At 37.2% G+C, this 25,516-nt stretch overlaps 1 protein-coding gene across 1 annotated transcript in view; it reads right to left on the bottom strand.

Moving 5' to 3' along the window:
- Window positions 1-25,516, bottom strand: part of GRID2 (glutamate ionotropic receptor delta type subunit 2) — a gene marked incomplete at both ends in the record, with an annotated part of 216,921 nt that overhangs the window by 165,081 nt on the left and 26,324 nt on the right. The window contains 1 exon segment of the mRNA XM_015815692.1: window positions 16,402-16,714. Within this exon segment, the coding sequence (XP_015671178.1) occupies window positions 16,402-16,714 (313 nt within the window).

A 25,516-nucleotide genomic window follows, 5' to 3' on the forward strand; every position in this document is an offset into this window, starting at 1 on the left:
TTTTTGCTGGATATTCTGTTGCAAGCACTCTGGCAAGTTATCTTGGATTTATCTCTGTTTGCTGTGCATTATCAGTAAAGGCTTGGCAGGCAGCTACGAAGTTGCTGCCAAGAATTCATTTGTCTTTGGCTGTGCCGAGCAGTTTTTCAGGCCTCGGCTGACTGGTTGGGGGGTGTGGGTCGGACGGGGGACAGAACAGCATTTCGCTCCGTTTCTAAGTGCTCATTTGCATGCAGACAGAACTTCTGGTCTCCCCAAGGTCTCCGTCCTGGTGAAAATTATTCCAGAAGTGGTGGAAAGGAGTTGGGGGCGGGAGCAGTAGATAGGCACCACAAACACCGTGAGAGTTCAGGCTCCCATTCTCTGACTGAACTTTTGCGATATTACGGGCACCCAGGAGCTTCCATCGACTCTCCTCTCCCTCAAAGGCAGAAACCGTGGCAGAGAGGAGACTGATCTTTTCAAGGTAAGTGAGTCCGGAGCAGCAGAAAGGGGAGGAAGCGTGAGATATCTTGGTCGGGGAGGCCTTGGGGCCTGTCCTGTCACTAGACCCCCCTTGGACTTTCCCACCCCGAGACACCACATGTTCACTTAATGAGCCATGTGCATGTTAATGAGCAGGGAGTGATCTCGTTCAAGGTACGAGATTCATTCCCATGAATTCTCAAGTTACGAATGGAATGGGCAATCTCCATTACATTCATAACTCGAGGACTACCTGTATATAAAATCAATTGGACTCTTGGTAGGCCATGGTTTGTTTAGCTATAATTTATTGAAAAGCCACAATTGTTAGGTTTCCACACACATTAAGCTTGAATTAATCACATTATTTCTTAGCATTTGTGTGAACCTGAAATATAAAGAAGCATTTTTTTGTTTTTAATGATGAGATCTTAATTGATCAATTAACTGATTGCAGCCTAAATTAAAAAAAAAATTCCCTCTCCTGAGGAGGGGGCTTGTCACATAATTTGGTTTTCCAGCAAAGCTATCCACTGTTTACATTGTGTTAAGATTCTCAACATTGTGAACAATATTCAGAAATTAATTTGAACTAATAACCCAGATGGTTCTGCATGTAATTATAGCTGAAAATCTAAGCCACTTTTTAAAATTAAGAAGTCTTATGTTGTCGGCAATTAGCATTACTACACCTACAACTTTAGAGTATAAGTGGTCCTCAACTTATGATGATAACTAACCACAATTTCAATCTTAAGTCATGGTGATTGTAAAGTCAATCATAGTAGAATAACAGAGTTAGCAAGGACCTTGGAGTCCTTCCCAACTCTTCCCAACTCTTTTCTCAAAGAGGAGACCCTATACCATTCCAGTTTCTTCTTAAAAACCTCCAGAGATGGAGCACCTATAACTTCTGAAGGCAACATGTTCCACTGGTTAATTGTTCTCATTGTCAGGAAATTTATCTTTAGTTCTAGGTTGCTTCTCTCCTTGATTAGTTTCCATCCATTGTCCTGGCTACTGGTGCTTGGGAAAATAGGTTGGCCCCCTCTTCTTTGTGGCAGCTCCTCAAATATTGGAAGACTGCTATCATGTCACCCCTAGTCCTTCTTTTCAACAGACTAGACATATCTAATTCCTGCAATGTTCTTCATATGTTTTAGCTAAATCTTCTTATATTTTCATCACATGGATGTGTCTGATTTTATGACCTCTTTTTCTGGTGGTCACTAAGCAAACATAGTGAAGCAATCTCATTGTTCGGTATTGTGCCTTTTTTTTTTTAACCAGAAACAGGAAATAAACACCGTGATCATGAAATGCTGCAAACAGCCATTAATGTGGGCCAGTTACTGAGCACCCAAAATGCAGTCATGTGACTGCGGGGGGGGGGAGGGGAGACATCAGATCTTCAAAACTGATATCAGTCCCTTTTTCAGGGTCTGTTGTAACTTCAAACTGGTAGTAAATCAAGGACTACCTGTAATGTGTATCTCCAGAGGTAGATTTCCTTAGTAAAATGAATGTCTTTCCTTGAAACCTTTATATGTAGATTCCCCTATTTGTTGGTTATTGAATCCAATACAACTGTTGGTGGATGAGTATAAAACCATTTCTTGAAATCTTAACATCTATTATGCTTTGGATTAATTCTATGACTGCCCATTTCCACTCATACAAAACAATACAGCTGGTTAGCAAGTTTTGTGAAGCCAACGATGATGGCTTCCATTCAAAACATTTTTTGGTCACACAAATTTTCTCCTGGAACATTACAATCCTAAAGAGACTCTGCATGGTTAATTAAGAATAAATGTCAATAGAAAAGAATATTCTCACAGGATAATAGCTTTCTGCCAGCAGGGATATGCCAAAAGAAAGATAAGTAAGACGGAGTAATTTATTAAGCAACTGTACTCTCCAGGCGGTGTGTTTCTGGAGATTATTGCACGCCTTGGGTGGGAATATAAGGCGCAAGACTGAGGGATGAGTGGCTTTAAGTAGGGGAAAAAAGAAACCATAATCACCCCATAGCAAGTCCCTTGCTGAATCTCTTATTGCTTTTTTGTAATAAAACATAAGGACAGAAAATAGCCAGCTCTGCTCTTTCATTACAAGTGTAAGCTACAATAGACTTTTACTGATTTCATTGAAGCCATAATGTTGCACATGTAGCTAGTCTGTTAAGATTTATTGGTTCTCTCAGCCAAGGCCCATTAGATGATTATTTTAAAACAGAGTCCTTTATTTATTTGTTAAATTTATATGCCAACCATCTCATCGATACGACAACTCTGGCCGGTTTGCAAACAATAAAAAAATAAATATAAAAACAATTAGAATGAAATGATTTATATAAAATTTAGAACCAATAGGACAGGGTAAGGTGTCCTTCTTATCCCATCAACCACCTCCAACTGGCAAAACAAAGTTTTGAAGCCCTTCCTGAAGACCAGAAAAGTGGAGCAGATCTGAGCTCCAAAGGTAAAAAGTTCTACAGGAAAGGGGCCATATTGGTTTTTTTCTTTGCTCTCACCAGTTGAAAATCCTTAACAGTTTGGGTCTGAACCAAGCCACTTCCACTGGAACCAGTGAGAGGAGCTAATCCCATTTGGACAATGTGCTGCTTAGATAGGTGGACCCACATGCCATTATCCTTTGAATGCATTCAGATATTATGTCCTTGACCTACAACCACATTTGAACCCAAAATTTTCATTGCTAAACAAGGCAGTTAAATGAATTTCCCCCCCATTTTATTAAGGTGACCAACTGTCCTCCTTTAGGGAGGACAGTTCTCCTTTTGTAAGTTCTGTCCTCCCTCGAAAAGTGTCCTCCTACATGTCCTCCTTTTTGATATTTGAAGACTAATCTGCAGGGCTTTTTTTCCCCTCATAGAATGCTCAGAACGGCGTTCCGGCACCTTTTTTTGATGGTTTTTTTTTCAACTTTTGCATGAACTGTGCTATTCCCGCTATTGGCTTTCGAAAGCCAATAAGAATTGCTGCTGAGCGCGCCAAAGCACATGCAAGTTGTCTGTATTATTGTTGCAATGAATAAAATGTTTCTTTTATTTACGATATTTTTTTCTTCAATTTATTTGTGTCCTCCTTTTCATTGTAAAAAAGTTAATTTTATGGTCTTTTGTACCATAGTTGTTAAGTGAATCACTGCAGTTGTTAAATGAATCATGGAGATGTTAAGTGAATCTGACTTTCCCCATTTACTTTGCTTGTCAGAAGCTGGCTAGGAAGATTACAAATGGGACAGTGAAACTGTCATAAATGCATGCCAGTTGCTGAGGGCCTGAATTTAGATCCCATGATCATGGGATGCTGCAATGACTGTAAGTGTGAAATCTATTATAAGTCAATTTGCTGTTGTAACTTTGAATGGTCACAAAATGAATGTTTCTTAAGTTGAGGACTACCTGTACTCTAACTGGTGGATACTGTCACATAATTTTTAAAATTGTTTAAAACACAAGCAACCAATTGATGTGTTAAGAGTAAAAGAACACCAGTTTTTTAGAACAATCAACATGTAATCCAAATACTTTAACTTTTACTTCAACTCTCTCTGTACAGAAAGTGGAAACCATAATCTTTTAATCTTCTTGTCAACCTCCAAAATCTATAAATACATAGTGACCGAGTATGGGACCATAAAGAAAACTATGTAATTATTTAATTATTTAAACTAGGACCTATCCTTTCCATCAAGGGGTTCTTAAGTTTGTAAAAAAAAACAACCATGAAAACATTACAACCAATATCCTGTATGTAGTCTCTGAACCATCTTTTTATGATCTAAAAACCTTCCCTAAGAGCAGGCTATAAAACTTTGACAGCAAAGAAGTAAATTTTGAAGCCCTATTTTCCTACTGTTTTTCTATGGACAAACTAAAAAAAAAAAAGGCACAAATACATTCCGCAAAAGCTACCTTCCTGTTGCCAAAACATTATTTTTATATAAAAAAGCGTCTCTCTCTGAAAATTAAAGGTTTTCAAACAATGGTATTTGTTTGTTTGCTTTATAATGTTTAGCCCAATGCAGAAGAAAAGCTATACAATACTACCTATTCAGAAGTTAAAATCACAGAAATTAAAAGTGGAAAAGCAACTCAGGAAAATAGTAACGGAATAAAATAATAACTGAAAGAAAATAATAACCCAGCACCCTAAGTCTACTGAAAAGCTAAGACAAACATGTTTTAGTTGACAGTACAAATATCTTGGTTTCTATTGGATTTTCCAATAGAAATTTCACAATTGTTATTCTTTTGTTTTTGAGATTATCCTTCCTCCCTCTCATCCATCCATCCATCCCATTTTTATATTGCCATATCAATTCACCATTTCTTTTACATTGTTGAACAGTGAATGACTGAATAGGTGAATGGTCTAAATGGAATTATCTTACCAGTTTTGTCCACCTAGATACAGAGTTCTTCATTAATTCAGGAGAGAATCATTGTTATCTCCTGCAAGAAAACGTATCTGCTACGATGACAACATTGAAGGCATGTAGCTGGTATTGGGAAAGAAAGACAGGACAGAACATAGTTGATTTATTATTCTCCATGTTCCCCAATGGCATATTAGTCAGGGTTGCTGAAGCATCTTAGAAAAGTTATTGGAATGCCTCTGGGCCTTGGTTTACTTTAACATCATGTTGTGCTTACTATATGACATTGAAGAAGGCCAAATGTTTTATCCCCACTACGTATTTAGGCGAAGGATCCATCCAACAGAATGGTTTTACTAGACATTCCTTTGCAGTTGATAGCTGCCTTTTTTTCAGAGCCTAAGAATATGAACGAACCACTTGCTTTTATCTGATTTGGTACATGCAGACTTGCCTTTTTTTTATCTTGACTGTTCAGATCAAGGGTTTGACAGAGTGCATTCAGCAAGTAGAAAATCCCCTATAACATCAGGATGCATACTGTAGTCTGTGCCTTAAAATAGACAGTTAGATAGACTCTCTTAAAGAGAAGATCCCTGAGGAACTAAGGAACTTTGGGAATTATTCTTCTATGAGCAATAAGATAGAAAAGAAGGTCATCAATTAGCACAATAACTTTCATGTCCAACATTCTTTGATTGTCCTGAAAGATGACTTGTTATGGGATGGTAGGCTAATCTGTTGAATCATTTAAGCAAAACTGAAGTAGAAGGCCAAGTTCTTCAGTAGTTTCATTTTTACATGCAAGGTTGGGTCCATCAAATAAGGCTATTAGGTGGTTGAAGTTTGAATGTCATCTTCATGTGAATGATACTCAACTCTGTCATTACTTTACAATTACTGTCCTGGGTAAAATGATTGGGCTGAATGATCACTAATAATTTGAGACAAATCTTGATAAAATTGGAGCATTCTGGTTTAACGATTTACAGGTCTACAAACTGGATAAACCCCATTCTTGCCTGAAGAAGTGTTCACTTAGATTTATGTCTATCATTGGAGGCTTAAGTAACTTTTGTGGCTCAGAATATATTTGACCAACTATAACTGCTCCACCTGCTGTGGTCCTTCATGAGCAGGAACAATTTAAGCACAATATCCACACTACGATAAACAATGGTTGGTGTTGCAGGGCACATTATGTGGAGCTATTGCTGAAAATTAAACAGAAGCTGCAGCTTAAGCATTATCTCTCGCCTAGTATGTACCTATTATGTGGAATCCTACAACTGAAAGAGATACGCCATTTTTATTTATTTATTTATCATATACCACCCATGTCACTGTCTGAGTGGAGACATGGGAAAATACCTTCTCTGTCAGGACACACTAACTCTGGAGTGCCAATATTGCTGTTGTTGCTTAAACAATCAAAGATTTTACTTTTTCCCCATGTATTTCTGTCATGCTTCAAAAACCAAGTAAAATAAACGGAGAAGTTTATTTTATTGTTCGTCACCTATAGGCAGAAATCTTGCCAAACTAAAGAAGACTTCTTGCACCATTAAACATATACTAAGGAGGGGCCATCTTAACTTTCTTTCTTCCACATAAACTGCTGTCTTTTGCTATTCTGCAATGCACTCCCTCCTTCCTGAGGACCTAGACAACATTCCATCACAATTTATGTTTTAATAGCCATAACCTGACAGCACATTCTGTCTTTATGTCATTGACTATTATATCCTGGTAACTGGTATTAAAATGCTATTAATTTTTATTTCATATGATTGTTTTATAGATTTTATATACTACAGCCTGTCTAAGATTTTAAGGATGTTGGGCGGGATATATATTATAATCTAATATTCTAATATATTCTAATATATTAAAACAAATACATACACATAAATGTTTAATATCTTCAAGCACACATTCACTCTTCATCTTAATTACTAGGCAGATACCTAAGGGACAAGGTGATCCATCTTTATTTGTTAGCAACTAAATAAATTGCCTTTGTGGATCCTGTTTTAAAATGACTACAATTATGACATAAATTAAGAGCCCAATCCCACATTTTCAAAGCTGTAAAAATACACATAAGTGGCTTAGTCTACAAACAATTAATGCAATACTGTTTTATAAAGAAATGAAAACAGAATTCTACGGAACTAATCCTCAAACCTTTTCTTAATGGCATACTACTGTTATTTTCCAGTGCAAAATCCTAGAATTAAGGAGTAACTGAAGCTAAAGTTGGGCACTAAAGAAAGTTTCAAATTTTCATCAAATTTCTGGCAGCTTGCTTGACTCCTGGACTGCTTTTCTGGACTTTGTGTGTCCGTTGGATTCAATTACCCGGTGACTCTTGCCAACAGAGCTTGGAATCTGGATCTGCACAACAGGGATGCTTTCCAATGATCTGTTTTGGGGGGGGGGGGGCGTTGCATAAACATCTGTAGAATTTTTGCCATATGTGTGTGGAAAGGGGGGAGCTATTGTAGTTATTTATTTTCTTGCCAGCAGAAGTATGACATGTTATCAGTTGATAAAACACCTGATTGTTCTTGATTACTGCTAATTAGTTGTAAGATTGGATTGACAAGGACATCCAAAATTGTCCTTTCTGTTTTGTACCAATATGGTACATATTTTAATATTCATTGAGTTTAAAGAGTAGACTCCATCTGGATGTGGAGAACAAAGAATATAATAAATCACAATTCCTGCAATACAGCAGGAAAGCTATCACTTTTTCTTTTATTCCCTCTGCAGAAGAAAAAAGCTGGGAAAAATGAGAAAAATAATTCACAGTAAAAATGGACAGACTCCTGCCTGGCTTTTGCAAAATTACTTGTTCCCCTTTCAAGAAGCATGCAAAGTCATGTCTGCCTATTTCAGAGAGGACTCCCCCCCCCCAAGAAGGTCATTTTATCTGTAATTTATTTAATATCCTTAATGGTTGAACTTTCTTTCCAAGAATTATAACACACCATGCGTCATCATTTAACTATGGTGTGACCAGATAGTCATCTCAGAAATAAACTACAAGATGGAAATTGGCCCCCCAGGTTTGCAAATGAATACTGCATATGAATGTTTTTTTGAAGAGAGCTTCTCTTGTCGTTGTGAATTCTCAAAAGAATCCCCACCTAACCATTTCTATTTCTTTTCTTTTGTTTAAAATAACAAAAATGAGATGAATTAAAAGGGATTGAATGTGTTCAAAATCCTAAGCATCTTCTCTAATGGAGAAATATTAAAATGTCAGGATTAAAACAAACAAAAAATGCCCCAAAACTCCATTGTCTGAGTTCTAGGAATAACAAAACGGGAAGGAAAGACCCATCTGCACTACACACTAAACAGACAAACTGCTGATGAAAAAGAGATTCCTTTGTCTTTTTGCTAAAGGGACATGTATAAAATCTACTGTGGTAAGAGAGCCACGTTAGTCTGCAGTGGCAAATATTAAGAAGGAACCTAATAGCACCCTTTTCCAACTAACAAATGTTACTAAAAGGCACAAGCTTTTGTGAGTACCAAATTCTTTATAAGAGCCATGTAACAAAATTTAGTAGAAGGAGGGGGGGTAGTTTGGATATGTTTGCCACCTTGAATTATTTGTAAAAACAATAAAGGGGGTGTGATTCAAATAAATAATAATCAATCGGGGAAAACTCCAAGATACAAGTATTACTTTCATATCCTGCTTCTGGGTATCTGGAGGTATTTCAAAATTACAGCAGGAGACAGGCTGTTGGGCTAATTGAGCCTATGGTTTAACTCTGACTGTAGGCCCTGAGTTCCTAATGTGCCCGGCAACATTTCCCTAAGACTCCATTTTTTGGAGGATTTCATAATTAAACAGAATAATTTGAAAACTCGTTACAAAATAAAGCACCACCCAAAAATCTAATTTAATAAAGTTTAGCAACACTTTATCATAATTACAGCAACATAATACTCTTGCAGACCACGGAATCAAAAGAAGTTGGTTTATTTGCGCAAAGGTTCAGAGCACTATATTTGTAGCCACATCTGAACAGCTTCTCATAACAAAACACAAGTTTATATATTCTCATCAGAAACAGCAAAACACGGAAATGTAACAGGTAGCATGGATTGGTTGCTTTGAATCACAGCCCCCTTACAGCATACAGCCCCCCTTTCCGTAGCTAACATATCTTTGCTAAAGTTCCTACCTACAGCTTCTTAAGTGCCTAAATTTCCTGTAACATACTTGTAGTTAGCTATAGATGAGACATAGTGACACATGTGGTTAGCTGTAGCAGAGCTTTAAACTTTAACACCTCTGTGCGACCGACAAATGAACTTGTGGTTTTGACTTCTTCCATTTCCTTTTGTTCTCCCTCTGATACACTCATTTAAGACTCATGTCCTGTTTTATGACTTAAGTCCTGCTTTATGTCCTGTCTTAATACTTCAGACTCAAATCTTCAAAAGTGATCTAGAGCTTTCCGCAGTATGAATGTAGCCTCCACTTAAAACACCTAAAGATCTAAAACATTTCTACCTTTTCTTGGGGTGACTTGGCAGGACTTTCAAGATCTTAGCAAACATCTCTGAGGTGTTGCAGATAGATGCTGTCTACATTTGTCTTCCTATGCATGCCTGTGCTTTGGATAACAAATCTGAAGCACCAGGCAGCCCTGTTAATCTGGCCTCTAGTCTCAGATAAATCCTATCCTATTATTTGAAAAAAACACATAAAAATAAGCCCAAGAATTAAACAAAAGGAAGCAAGCATATCAATGGGTTTTCCTTGCTGTTTTGAGATTTACCATTCTCAGAAGACAAACTTTGGGGAGAAAAAACATAGTATGACCTCAAAATTCAAATCTGCTCCCAAGTCCTCAAAAGCTCCCTGCATTAGATTTTCTGATTTTCTAAAGAATTTTCAGTGTTTAAGATGGTTTAAATTATTGAACAATGCAAACCTATTTGCTAGTATGGGTTTGTTTTTAATACCAAAACTTTTAAATGCAAACATATGCACTTTGACATCATGTGCTATTTACTCTTTCTCATACTTACTAAATATGGACCAATTAAGATAGTCATGCATAATAAGGAAACAGAAATAAGATGAACATTCTTTCCTTTTGTCAAGGTAATGTGTTTCAGTAGATAATAATGCCAAGTGGAAATGATCTCTCTTAACTGCAATCTTCTTTGAAAGTGGCAATTTAAGGAGAAGTATATAGCAAAGGCCATTACATAAGGCCACATGGTGGCTGACTCTTATGTTTTAAAATGTGTAGACAGTTACTATCAATCAGTGAGAGGTTTGTCTGTCCCAATCACCTCTTGATTGAACTCAAGAATGTTAATTCACCCAAGCAATTGGGTTGTTTGTAAAGTCAGCTTGGCGTAGAGCAGGGGTGTCAAACTGCCGGCCCGCAGGGTGGGTGTGGCGTCATACGGAAGCCACACCCACCCTAGCTCCGGCAAGGGGAAAAAAGTCATGATATGTTGTGACACATCACGTGACATGGTGAGTTTGACACCCCTGGAGTAGAGGTTCTTACAGAACACTATTGTAAAAGTACACTAAGAAATGACTCTATTAGTTGCTTTTAAACAGTTTTCTTATTAGTCTGATTTCTACTGATTTATATTTGGATGCAGTAGGTTTTAGTCGTTTGGAATTCCTTCTATGAACTGACAAGGCGATTGAGAAATGTTATGTGAGAAGTTTTATATAAAAATGTATTTTATTCTTTATACTGTTTCCATCTTCCATTAAAAGATTAACAGAATCCACAATGGACTGAGAATCAGCAACCCCACTAGATAATTGACAGTCAACCTGAAACTTAATTAGTAAAGTAAAAATAGCAAACAGGGAAAATCTTTTACTCAAACTTCCTCAACCCCCCAAATAAGTTACCCAGACCTAATCCACATATCAAAGGATAAGGTCAGTAAACACAAACAGAGTTAATTAAATTAGATCTCCCAACGGAACTGCATTTTCACAAGAATAAGCATCATAGATGACAGGTACCTACACACACCCATGCCCCTCAAGTATCACCCTAGAATCAGCACATAGACACTTCCACATCCAGGGCAAGCTTCCCTATTTAATTGTGTCACTATACCCCATTTCTCTGCAGCTGTCCCTAAAGGCAAACTTTTTACTTTAAGGAATGAATATTTTTTCTTTCTTTACAGCTGTCTGGATCTTAGTTTTATTTATTCTTGCACAACCCTGGCTCAAGTTGGAATCCCAAATTATTCTTTTGACGATTAGAAATAAAATTTAGCCAGCCAGCATAATGTTCCTGTTACCTTCTTCCTTAGTGAAACAAAGGGCCCTGTTCTTTGCTCTTGTTTTCTGCCTTCATCCTGCACATTTGATCAGAACTGAAATGTCTCCAGTGCTGGCTACCTAAAAAATATGATTGAAAACTGGATTTCAAAGGTTTAGAAATTCAGTTTCAAAAATATACATGGGAACTCAGCAGCTGCCACGTAATATGAACACATGGAGTTGAAGCAAATATAAAATCTGTTACAGGTGGAAACAGTGTTGTGGTGTTCTAACTGAAATACTGTAGCCTGCCCCCTTAGTTGAATCCAAATATGTGTATTTTTACTCTCAATGAGCTACTTCTTGCTTTCAAGAGAGAATACGTTTGCAGGACTGTGAAATGACAGTTGGTAGAAAATAAGGAAGATGCAGATTTTAGATACATTGATAGTATGGAATACAATAGGGGGGGGGGTTGAAAGTGCTTTAGTAACCAGAATTAGACATAGTTTGTCACTTTTCAGTGTATGTACATTCAGGTACAGTTCTGAAATTACTACTGTGTCATGTTTGAAATCAGTTGTTGACAGTAATTTCTTAAATGAACATGGCAATATTTAAAACTTTCCATATTGCCTTGGTTAAGATGTGCCAATCACAATTAATCATAGAAGATTAGCTATTCTAAAACAAATAAACCCCAATACTTCTGCAGAATGGAAAGCAGCTGAAGAATGAACACAGAAGTTAGACTTAGCTTTGTAGCCAGTCAATCTGTCACTGGGAATTACCATATTTCCCCTCATCCTAATTCTGAATTCACCGAAAGTAGTAAACAATTGGGCTTCTGCTCGTGCAGTTTTTGCTAGATTCAAATTGAATATGAAATGCAGGCTGACATTATAAATGAATCTCCTGAGCTGCTATACTTGAATTCAAGGCCCTTTGTGCCTTAATTATTCAAGCATTCTGTACATTCATATACTTCAATATGAACGCCATTAAATTATTGTGCTTTTCTTTCCAGCCAAATGAAAGCTTGTCCTCTTTTCAGCTGTTTGAAGGAGATACATCTCCCTTAATTCTGCTTGGCTCAAAAGGAATGTGATAGAATATATATTAAAAATGAAACACAATTTTCTTTTGTAAATATGAGTTTATGTTTAGCAATTATGGAAAATATTAGAAGCATTACCCTTAGAGAAACTACAGAAGATGTCTTTCAAAACAGTGACATTTCTAATTTTGCATATTTAAAAGGCCTGTGCAGATTGTGATACAGCTTTGTGTGTCTGTTTTAACAGAGAAGGCAAATTGTCAAGAGAGAGCCTTGTTCAGACCTTTTACTTCAATGGATGTAACTTTTGTGCACACACAGGAACCATTCCTTTCCACTGGATCAAAGTAGGTGGCTGCAGCACTTAATAGAGACTCTTCATTGAAATGAATCCTCACTTGAAATATATATATAGCTATAAGACATAATACATAATTCTTTCTTTGAGCACTGCCATTGCCTACTTATTATTCTGCCATATTCCTTCTGTTGCTCAGTTGAACAAACGTGCAGAATAGGAGCAGAAGGTGACTAATGTGAGTGAATAAACAATGCCAGGTGAATTGTGTGATTGGAATGGTCTATGCCTGTTCACTCAGTCAGTATAAGGGCTATTTATGATGCACTAGAAAAGGTAACTTATTCAGAAGAAATGGCTATCCCAAGCAAGTGATAAATGAGAATCTCTGTTACACAGAAACCAGCTCAGGAGATTTTGACCGGTCTATAGATGGATCCCTTCTCTGTTGTTTATTGACTACCTATTTAAAGAGATGGCTTTCCAAAGAGCAAATGTTGGTATTCTAGTTTTATTTCCAGAAGAGAACTGAATATACTGGATATTATGTTCTAATTTTCTTATACTTTGGGGATAATTACTGCAGTATTAGGAGAGTGGAAAGCAGAGTCATTATCTGTAATTTTATTTTTAATGATTAATGATAAGTTAGCATCTTTCTGTTGACTTGTAATGCTTGACATTTTACCTGAATTAATGCCTCTCTATCGGTGATGAAACTGAAACAAACAATGACATTGCTTGATTAGAAAGCATAAGGCATCTTTGGCAGAGAAATACTTGCATTGACTAAAAAAAGGAAAAGTTGAATTTCTTATTCTATTTCTTTTACTAATTTTCAGAGCTCAATCTTGCATGTTGTTCACGTTTGATTTGTGACAAATCAGGAAGGAAGGAAGGAAATTTGTTATTAAATGCAAGCCAATTTTTTTTAAAAAAGGGAATAGTGGGCATAAATCCGAAAGCTGGAGAGAACAGGGGGAACAAGGTCAGGAGAAGACTTAGTAGGTTTAAGCGAAGTTTAGGTTTTAGGTTTTAGGTTTTATTAAATTTATACCCCGCCCTTCTCCTGACGGACTCAGGGCGGCTTACAGCAAGTTAAAAAACAGACAAACCATACAAAATACTAAGTTTAAAATACAATTAAAATGAAATATTGATTTTTTGCAGTTTCTTTTTAAAATTATGTTAAAAACCAAATTAAAATCAAATTAAAATCAAATTAAAATATCCCTTAGGCCAGTCCCGCTAGCTGGAATAGCCATGTCTTGAGGGCGCGGCGGAAGGAGGGGAGATCCGGAATAACCCGGATCTCTGGGGGTAGTTCGTTCCATAGGGAGGGGGCTCCAACAGAGAAGGCCCTCTCCCTGGGGGTCGCCAGCCGGCACTGTCTGACTGACGGCACCCTGAGGAGACCCACTCTGTGGGAGCGTATCGGCCGATGGGAGGTAATCTGTGGCAGAAGGCGGTCTCGGAGATAACCAGGTCCGAAGTAGAGTAGAAGCAAGACAAGTCAGCAGAGGACAGATGCATGTCAAGTAAGGCAGCTGCGGGACACACAAGCTCTACTGAGGCTGAGGCCTAAGAGGTTGGTTTCTAACTGTGTCTCAGCAAAGAGTCCCCTTCATGTTATGAATAATGCGTTAACAGAGCCCGCAAATGTATAGAAGCTGAACAGAGAAAATCTGCTTTCATTCACTCAACTGTAAAAAATTATGGCCTGAAAAAAATATCTTTATTTTAAAGACATGGATTGGTTAGGAAATTTTGCCATGAATTTAAGATCACGGGAAATTTGTCAGTATGTACTTTTAATTACTTTTTACCAGTCCATTGGAGAAGAAGGTCTCAGGTAACTTTCATTCTTCTTCTGTATGTTCAAATTAACAAGGTCATAGATCCTGATGAAATAACTATATTAAACTTCTGGTTACGGAAGGGAAAAAGAGGAAGGGCATTTGATGGCTATATTGGTACCACATGTTAAAAATTAGGAACAAAAATATTAAGATATTATAGTATATACTTCACATTCATTTCAAGGGTTCATAATTCAGGGAATAACGGAGAACAAAAGAACATATAGGGGAAGGGGTGACCTACCTACAGAACTACCATTGTATATAACTTAGATTTTGCTCTTATTCTCCAACAATTCATTCTTTCCATACCATGCCTACTTGTCTATTCTAATGAATGCAGGTATATGATATCTGAGTTACAAAAATCAGAAACAGCAAATTCATTCATTCATTCACTCACTCACTCATTCACTCACTCGTTCTTTATTTGCTTACTTATTAAAGCTTCTATGCTGATCAGTTCCCATAAGCTCTACTGAATGCCAAATTGCTGGATTAAAACATCCAAAATATACATACCAATCAATGAATGTTTAATGATTGCACCATATCTAGGTTTAGCTTAGACTTTCACATCCCTAAACACATTCCTGAAGAGCCAGGTCTTTATGGCCTTTTGGAAGCCCAATAATATGGATGTAAATTGACTATTGGGGTAAGTTTTTCCATAGAACTGGGAACTTCAATGAGAAAGCCTGTCCCCACGTTCCCCTCTCAGAAGCCCACTCTTTCTGTTTCACTGGTTATGAAGATTTAGTCCAGAGAAGGTGATCAAATATCTGGGTGTCAAGTCATGAAGAGCTTTAAAGATGATAACCAGTATCTGGAATTGCACTCAAAAGCTAACAGGCTAAGCAGCTAATGCAGCTCCTAAAGTAGTAGTGGTACATGGACAAATTTTGATCTAACCATAACAACTTCGGCAGCTGATGTTACATCATTTGAAATTTCTAAGTGGTCTTCAACAGCAACCCAATGGACAGTGAATTGCAGTAGTCTAAGCATGAGATGATGAGGACACGGGTGACCATGCACAAAGTTTCTGATCCAGAAAGTTTTGCAATTGGAACACAGGATGTAATTGTACAGAGGCCACATCCTCCAGCTGTTGTACAAGCTGGAAGCTGTAAGTTCAGAACATTCAAATTGTGAGCTAACTTCATATGGGAGAATTAACGTTTTCTATGTCTCTTTGCTGCAATCTAGTGTTTCTAGGATTTTGCAGCTCAAATACAGTTTCAATATAGATCCATTCTCTAACAGTTTCTGCAGGTAACTGCTGCTATACATATCTCTTTCCTTAGAATTTTGTCTTCTCCTATATATCTAGCTAGGTATTATTTTTATTACACCATGACCTTATTTTTCCTATTTCCTGTTTGTTCTGGGTATTTAAGGGTCTTGTTCTGATATCATTTCCAGCTGTTGGCTTTTTTGAAGACCAAAGAGCTGCTGCTTGGTCCTGTTCTACTCCTAAGACTGCTAGGGAAAAGAAAATGTTCAATTCCTGCCAAGAGAGATGGAAAGTTGATGGAGTCCTATCTAGTACTAGTGATTACTGTGGACTAAGATCTCAATTTTCTTCAGTCCACAGAGAGTTTTACTACCCAGTTTCTGTCTTTAAGGATGTCAGATCTGCAGCAACTTGTCTCTGATATCTAGCTGTTTTCATTCTTTATTATCTTCTAGTCTTTTTCTTTCTATAGCAGTTTCCTGCTTATTGATCACTGTTTTTCTTTATGTTTCCTATACTTCTTTCTTATTGTGGTCTATTTTCTTTCTTGTTTACTATTATGGGAAGACCAATAGTTCTTCCAGCTCATCCATCCTCACTTTCAGGAAGCATTTATGGATTAATTGCAAGTATTTCTCACACAATTTGTTTCCTTGTTTCTCCTTTTCCCAGACATGTCCTTGTGAACTATGTCTCTTGTAGTTTTAGACTATTAATACACTATATACTTACATTAATTCAAAAGATATATTTCACCTAGTGCATCATGAGATTCATATACAGTAGGTTTCTTACCTTGCTGCACGAAGGATCCATACACAAACCACATGGAGTTGTAGAGTGTTGTTGAGGTCATTGATCCCATCTGAAGCCGTGGAGGATTAAGCCAGTTGAGAAGATATACCAAGAGTCCTACAAGCAGGACTGTGCCAGCTATACAAGCCCAGAGGGAGAGGTCAAATGGTGCCAAACAAGCAAACATATCCATGGTCTTTTCAGCCTTTTGCAGCAAGACTCCCACTGAGTAGTCCATGTAGCGAGTTGTAAAATCAACCACGTTTTCCCGATCTGGTGTAATAGTTAATGCAGAAATGCCTATATCAGCTCTCTAAAGGAAAAGAGACAGAAAATTCATTTCCCTTAGCAAGAGAAAAATAGCATCACTTCTGTCTGATTTACAGCCTCTGAAACGTCTCTTGGAAAAACTGTTGCCAAGTTTTGCTTATCTGGCAGTTTGTGTGTAACAATCCAGGGAGCAAATAGGAAGAAAACAGACACAAAGTTGACTATGAACAACAAGATGAATGCATGGAGGTAATGTTTAAAGAGTTATTACTGATTCAGAAGAAGAACATATTTCAAATAAAGATAGCTTCTAGAAGAATTTGTATTTTTAATTTTTGATATTTTTTATTGACACCAAAGTACTTAACTGGGAAAAAAATGAAAAGGTCCTTTCAATAGTCTATTGATTATGAGTTTTGTCCAGAAAAGATTTTTAATGGACTTCTCTTATTAGTTTTATATTACATTTGCATAATACCAATGTCTCTGTTTATATGATCTTTAGATAAAGTGCAAAAATGTAGAAAACCCTACAATTTGATAAATAAAATGAAAACTCCCTCTTAGACTGTAAAATAACTTTCGTTCATTGCTGTTGCTATTGTTGTTTTCATTTCTTATTTTATTAGCAATTGCCAGTTACAAAAGACATAAACACCTAAATAGGTTAGCAGTGCTTTGGATTCAATAACAAGAGATTCTTGAAGGGCACTCATACTGATCTGTCTGCAACTTCTGATACTAAATGCCTCTTTCCCCAGCACTGCACAGCAGCAAGTAGCTGTACAATCTTGAAAAAAGACGCAGAAGGGGTGTTTTTTTTGCCTTTGAATCCAAAGCATTGCATAATCCTAATTAGTTCCCAAAGAAGTGATCTTTGTGAATGCTTACTTGCATACCTATAGGACAGGCATGTCAAATTCACGACGTCATGTGACGTCACGCGATGTATAGCGACTTTTTCCCCAATCTAAGGTTAGTAATTACATTTTTTCTCCTCCATCTGTATCTGTGCCTCCTCCTTCTTTGTCTTTTCCTTCCTCCTCCTCCTCCTCTGGTTTTGCCCCACCTCCTATGAAAAGATTGGCCACCAAACCGCCACCGGAAATGAGGCATCTGAGGCATCATGTCAAACTGCCAGCCTGCGGGCCGGATGCATCACGCCAAAACCACGCCCACCCCTGCTATAGGAGAACTCCTCTGAAGCCATTTGCTAGCTAGAGGACCATGGCTGCTTTAATGCTTCAAGGAGAAATTATTTCCTTATGCAATTAGGCCTATTTCCTTTAGTGTGCTTTGCACAAGTCAGGGTCACACACAGTTACTAACAGCTATTTTCAAGGTAGCTAATTTCTCTAGTGAGCGAAATTAAAGCCACGGGGTAGGACTTGGGGAAGAAAACACATCTTCTTCCAGAAGCCTTTGCATTTCTACTGCATGTTTCTTTGGGTTCAAGGCTGGATGATGACGCACTCTCATGAAGGGGAAGCAAGATCAATATTGGTCCCAGAATTCTTGGAAAGCATCTGCATGTATAAAAGGGACAAAGGGAAGAGGAAGAATGACTCCCAGTTATACAATCATAGAAAATTAGCACTTTCCTTTATGTGTGGCAGACCATACAGGAAAATAAAAGTTCAGGTTTTGAGGTACAAAAGGCTGGAGGAAACAGAAAAGTTCTTGCTTAAGGCCTTATCACTTGGATAGTGAAGTCTGCCTGGTTCTATTCAGCCCTTTGGCCGAAAGTCCCCTTATAATAAATTTGAGTTGTGGCATTAGATAATGTGAAAGGCCTAAACAGCAAACAGAGCGTGGTGAAAGAGATCATGTTTGAAATATAGAAGATTATAGCTTTAGTTCAAACTGCTGAATGTCACTGCATACAAATCTAGACAGTCTGAATGGAGTTATCAACGGCTAGGAGAGTCATATTTCTTTATGTATGATTCAATATGTGCCTTAGTCATTTTGTCTTTGATAGGTAGTGCAAATCACATGTGACTTTTATGGAGAAATCCAACATTTGAAATTTGTCCAAAGCAGTGGCAACTGTGGCCAGGAAAGCCTTTCCATCTAATGTGTACTTGTGCCCATTCTGAGAGCAGGCGCCCTTCAGACAAGCTTCTTGGCTAAGTGCTCAAGAATGGACAACTGTCATATGTGTTATATAAAGCTACCATGGAGTGATATTTTTCATTTCTTTGTTAAATTGTTCTTTTAATATGTAAAGAAAATTGAGACAGTTGCAGAATTTTAACCAGATTAGTTGCTTAGACCCAACAATTATTTTTCCATGCACGTGTAGATTTACATACTTTATACACTAATATAGCACAATATTGATATGATAAAATAGATTTAGGAATATTACAAATTATGATATGCAAGCTAGTACAGAAACTCCAGTACTAAATGTCATAAAATCATAGATAGTCTCAACCCTAACATGAACTATTTAAGTTCTAATTGGATTCGTGATTCAGAATATATTATGTAAATACAGTGGAAGACTGTGCTTAAATACCTAATTGCATCCTTGATCCATTATAGAAGACTATTCATCATACTTTTGATCTTCCAAAAGACATCTGGATATAAGTATTTTGAAAACTAACACATACACACCACATAAAAAAATCATCAAACAAAAGCAAGGAGATAGCGATGATTTGAGGTTACAAGAGATTCTGATCCAATTAATTACAATTCTGTCTTTTAAAATGGCGACAATGATAATTTTTATTCAGTGTTAAAATCAGAATTTTAATTCAATTGCCTTATTCTGGAGTATGTCCTTGCAATCTGAAAATACAAAAAAAATTATAAAAGATAACAATACTTTTTTTTCTACTTTCAGAACTTGTTTGTAGGAAAACATATTGATTTATGGTTTTGGAAATCATATTCTGTGCTTTGAAGTCAAAATTGGATTGAAAACCTTTTAGATCTTTCCATTATAGAATAATAACAGATGAAATATAGATCAGAAAAAAATCAATTTACAATTGTTTTCTATTTTAATGTTATTCTTTTGCTAGAATCTTACTTGTGCATAGAAAAAAATCAATTTACAATTGTTTTCTATTTTAATGTTATTCTTTTGCTAGAATCTTACTCGTGCATAGAAATCAAATTTAATTTTTTTATTTAACTGATACTTTCATGTTATGGTAAAAGTTAAACAAACAAATGAAAAACAAATATTGTACAGAGAAAACCAGAATGAGTAAAGCAATTAAGATGGAAGGTATAGTAAGAGGTTGCCTTTATTTTTATATTCAGTAGAAAATAAAAAAAATGTATTCCTGCTTATGACAGCATAATTGGATTTCTTCTTAGTCATAATGTTAATAGGATCATAAATCAGATTCACCCATTGCACCAAACCATGGTTTGTTTGATTCTACTTTTGAATAAATAGCAATAGACTGTCATTTTCTCTAGACCAAAACCATAGGGACAGAATTCATACATCACTAAGCCAAGATCAAGTAAGGCACACTGCAGCATAGTATGCTGTAGGAATTCGATCCTAAAACAATATTTAAGAAGTCATTTTGGGCAAACTCTCTTCTGAATCTCGGAATTTCTAACCACATTTATAAATCTCTAACATCTGTCAATCCAGTTTCTGCCCGTTCATAACAATTAAAAACTATTCCATGCTTTGAACATTTTTTATCATGAGGAAGCTTTGCCTAATGACTAGCAGAAACTGGTTGCCTGCCAATGATATTGGTCCAATCTGTGCTTGATGGTTAAATCCATATTTTTATCAACAGGAACAGCAAAATGTTTAACTTTGCTTGAATAATGTCTAGTAGATTTTGTTGATACAACTCAATAGATTTTGTCTACTTAAGTTTTTTTACCATCATGGTGCAAAAGAAAGAAATACTTTCTCCCTTTAATGAAACATAATTCATTTCCAAAATGCCTTTTAAAAGGCAAGAGAAATTTGGTGAAATATTTGGAATAGAGTGTGATGTACTTTCAAGGAACTTGGATGTCATTATTATTCTACTTTCAGTATCGATTTCCTTCCCATATATCAGTTAATCTGAAGTTCCACTGGGTTCAGCTTGGGAAATGTGGGCAACAAGGAAAGTTACCGTTCCTGTTCGTGTTAGAGTCACCTTTTAAGGTGCTTCCAGGTTGAAAGGATTAGCTGGTAACAGAGGCGTAGCGTAGGGGGTGCAGGAGGGCCCGGCCGCACCAGGCACAACATCTGGGGGGGCGCGCTCGCACTCGCAGCTCTCTGCCCCTGCCTGGCTCACTCACTCTCTCTGCAGTGCTGGCTGTGCGAATCCGATCCGAGCCGCCGGGTCGCCGACGCCGCCCACTGTGGAGGGGGGCGCAAATTACTTGCCCCGGGTGCTGACAACCCATGCTACGCCACTGGCTGGTAACATCCCTGTTGCCTGGGGGATATCTGTGGGGGCTCCTTTCGTGTCAAGGAACTGGAGTGAGTGATGGGAGCTCAGCCTGCCCCACAGCAGCAGCTGGGTCTTGAACATACATTTGCTAACCGCCAACCTAGCATCCTAACCACATGAGCCACCATGCTCACCAAGGGAACTTAAAAGTGACAGAAAGACATGTAACAAAGCCAAAAGAATTGTGCCACCAATAACAACTAAGCTTAGAAACACCAACAAGAGAAACATGAAATAAATTCTTAAGCATCTCAAGAATAAGTTTGAAAAATGGACACTTATTTCACAAGAATAGGAAACTTCCAGGCGCATTTCTGTATGGCATTAACTTTCAACCCAAGACAGAAACTTGAAGTCATTTGAAGACACTTGAAGGCATCTGTTAGCAAGGAAAAACAGCTGGGTGCAATGGAGGATGAACAGAGAGAGGTAGCTGTTGCTCCCAGTACTGTCACTGTCTCTGTAGCTAACTGGTAAACAGGTTCTATTGCCCTGCAATTAGCTGTATCATAACTCTAAGGGAGAAGAACAATAATTTCCTAAAACTTTATGATGGAACAAATGTGTAAAGCAAAAATATAGCCATTGTTAGAATCAATGTCTCCTCATAATTCACGTCAATCCAAAAAATGCTATTGTCCATGACAGCAAATGCAAACGGGAAGTTAAAAATAATCGAGAAGAGCATTTCATCCATTTTCTTCCTAATGACAGGTAATCACTTAGCCAGGTCTGTATTTGAAGCAATTTAATTTAAGTCAAGCTAAATTGGTCAATTTGAAAATAGCCGAAGGAATGGAAAAAGCAAACAAAAGAAACGGAGGGGGGGGGGGAATCCACCTAAAGAAGAGCAAGGAGTTACCTCTAACTAAGCAATGAAAAGATGATTGCAGTTGAACAGGAAGACAAAAGTTTTATTTAAGACAATTATAGAAAACCAAGGTAAAGATTTATGTGAATTTTTATGTGATAAAAGGCAAGGTAAATATCTCCAGTGAGATCAAGCAAAGCGAATGCACTCTGGATCCCATTGATAAACAGTGTTACCTAATGGTTTCCAAGAAATATACTTTGTTGTGGCACCTATTCTTTGGAAAGACATCCTCCAGATATTCATATATCTTTTATGCTATTGATGTTCAGAAAGTCATTAAACTTGGTTGTTCTCCCAGGCCTTGGAATCAGGACATTGTGGAGTCCCTATTAGTTGAGTTTGTTTTTACAGTGTGTTGGATTGGTTGTGTGGTCAGTAATGATCTTTTTATATGCAATGTTTTCTTATTTTCTGTTTTATGCTACCCAGAATCATTGAGGAGTCAGGTGGCCATGAAATGAAATGAAATAAATTAATTTACTTTGAAAAGTAGAACTAAAGAAGCAATATTGGAAATATTCAGAAGAGGTTTACAAAAACTATCTAAACATTATTGATATGCATGAAAGTTTAATCAGGGATGATAGCACATATTCTGGAAAGTAAAGCAAAATGGATTCTAGAAAATATTGCTAACAAAAGAGCTGCATTTTTAAAAAAAATATTACAAGATGATGCAGTTAAAATGATCGTGGGATATGTGAACAGATGTGAAAAAACAGTACCGTATTTTCCGGCGTATAAGACGACTGGGCGTATAAGACGACCCCCAACTTTTCCAGTTAAAATATAGAGTTTGAGCGAGAGAGAGGGGGGGAGATAAAACTTGATGAGTAATATGCCAAACCACATGTGTAAAGGAACAAAATAGAATACCCGTATTTTCCGGCGTATAAGACGACTGGGCGTATAAGACGACCCCTGACTTTTGAGAAGATTTTCAGGGTTTAGAAAGTCGTCTTATACGCCGGAAAATATGGTAATAATCAATTACTGTCCAACTATTGTTTCTTGTCTTTCCCTCTGGTGCTCTGATGAACATGACCCCCTCTTCCTTGTGGCAGCCCCTCAGATACTGGAATAATGCTATCATGTCTCCCCTATTTCTTCTTTTCTTTAGACTAGCAAACTCAAGTCCCGCAGTTGTTCTTCATATCTTTTAGTCTCCAGGTCTTTGATCATCTTAGTTGTTCTTCTCTGAATTTTTTCCAAACTCTCAACATCTTTTTTTGTGATATGGTGGCCAAAACTGGCTGCAGTTGTCCAGTTGTGGTTTTACTAGGGTTTATAAATCGGTACTAATACTTCGCATGATCTTGATTCTATGCCTCTGTTTATACAACCCAGGATTGTATTAGCTTTTTTGGTTGCTGCTGAACACTGCTGGCTCATAGTCAAGTGATCATCCACTAGGACTCCAAAGTCCCTCTCACAATTACTGTTTTTAAGCCAGGTCTCACCCAATCTGTACTTGCACCTTTGATTTTTCCTGCCTAAATGTAAAACTTTGCTTTTCTCCACATTGAAACTCATTTTGTTGGATAGGGCCGATTGTTCAAGTTTGCCTAGATCCTTTTGGATCCTGAGTTTGTCTTCTGGGGTATTGGCTACTCCTGTCAGTTTGGTGTCATCTGCAAATTTGATGAGTTCCCCTTCAATTCCCTCTCTTCATATCATTTATGAAGATATTGAATCGTACTGGGCCTAAGATGGAACCTTGTGGTTTCCCACTGCTTTCTTCTCTCCATGTGGATTGGTGCCATTGAGGACTACTCATTGAATACAGTTTGTCATCCATCTGGTGGTGATGTTGCCTATTCCACCTTTTTCTAGCTTACCAAGGAGTAGGTTGTGGTCTACTTTATCAAATGCCTTATTGAAATCTAAGTATATTATGTCCACAGCATTTTGTTGGTCTACTAGTTTAGTCACTTTATCAAATAATGAAATAAGATTGGTTTGGCATGATCTGTTTTTAACAAACATGTGCTGGGTATGGTTATGACTTTGTTTATTTCTAACTGTTCGCAGATCTGTTTTTTGATTATCTTTTCTAGGATCTTCCCAGGTATTGATGTTAAACTGATTGGTCTGTAGTTTCCTGGGTCTGTTTTTCCCCCTTTCTTGAAGATGGGAACCACATCAGCCCTTTTCCAATCCTCAGATACTTCCCTGGTGCTCCAGGATTTGTGAAAGATGTGGTGCAATGGTTCTGAGATAACATCTGCCAGCTCTTTCATAACTCTGGGCTGTAATCTGTCAGGTCTTGGCGATTTATATTCGTCAAGGTCGGATAGGTGTTCTCTTACCATTTTCTTGCTTATTTTAATTTTTGTTTCTAGTATGTCTTTTGCAGTGGTTTTTTTTTGGTATGTTGGGCTATAGTTTCTTTTTGTGTGAAGACTGATGCAAAGTATGAGTTAAGCAACTCTGCTTTCTTCCTGTTGCCTATATTTCCTTGCCATTTTCTCTCTTTAGTGGGCCTACAGTTTCCTTGACTTTTTTCTCGTTGTTAATATATTGGAAGAAACTTTTTTTTATTATCCTTAATTTGTGTTACAAGTTTTTGTTCGTTCTGAGCTTTTGCTTTCCTGACTTCATCTTTGCATGTTCTGACTGTCTGCTGATAATCAGCCTTTCCATTTTTTGTATTTGTCCTTTTTGTCGTTCAGTTTGTCAGAGAGATCTTTGTGCAGCCATGCTGGTTTCTTCTTGAATTTCTTGTTTTTTTTCCTCAATGGTATTGTGATGGTCTGGGCTTTTATGATTGCATTTTTCAGGGTTTCTCATGTTTCTTGGGTTGTTTTCCCCTTTAGGATTTTCATCCATGGGATCTTTCCTAGGTTCTCTCTGAGTTTATTGAAGTCAGCTCATTATTTGTATTCCAATACCAAAGAAGGCAGTGCTAATTATATTTGAACTGCCGAATAGTTGCTTCTATCTCACATGCCAATAAGAAATTCTCAAGGTCCTAACATTCTGGACTTCAACAGTGCATAGAATGAAATAGCTGCTAGATATGTAAACTGGATTCAAAAGGAGAACATTGCTAACATCCAGTGGATGGTGGAAAAGGCAAGAAAACTTCAGCCATGTCATCTGCCTGTTGAATAATTTGTATGATGTCTAGGATGTAACACAACCAAAGCAACTAAACCCCTCAGAATCAAGAAACATTTTATGTAGTCCCCTAATTAATTTATATGCAGAGTATGTCATGAGAAATGCTGAATTAGAAAAAAAAGTAGATGTTGGAATCAAAATTGCTAGGAGAAACATCAACAACCTCAGATGTGCAGATGACACCACTTTGAAGACTAGAGGTAAGAAACGCTTAAGGAATCTCTTGCTAGAGGAGAAAGAAGTTTTCTGCTCAATATAATTTTTTTTTTAAAACTCAAGTTACCAAGCAATGTCAAGACAATCCAAACAGGTGGAGAAGAACATAAAGAGACCAGGATAGCAACTTGGAAATATTTTATCTTCCTATGCTCAAAAATTCACAAGGATTATCATTAGAGTCATGAAATAAAGA

The sequence above is a fragment of the Protobothrops mucrosquamatus genome, unplaced genomic scaffold, assembly GCF_001527695.2.
Source record: "Protobothrops mucrosquamatus isolate PMUCROS unplaced genomic scaffold, P.Mucros_1.0 scaffold367, whole genome shotgun sequence".
Classification (NCBI taxonomy): Eukaryota; Metazoa; Chordata; class Lepidosauria; order Squamata; family Viperidae; genus Protobothrops; species Protobothrops mucrosquamatus.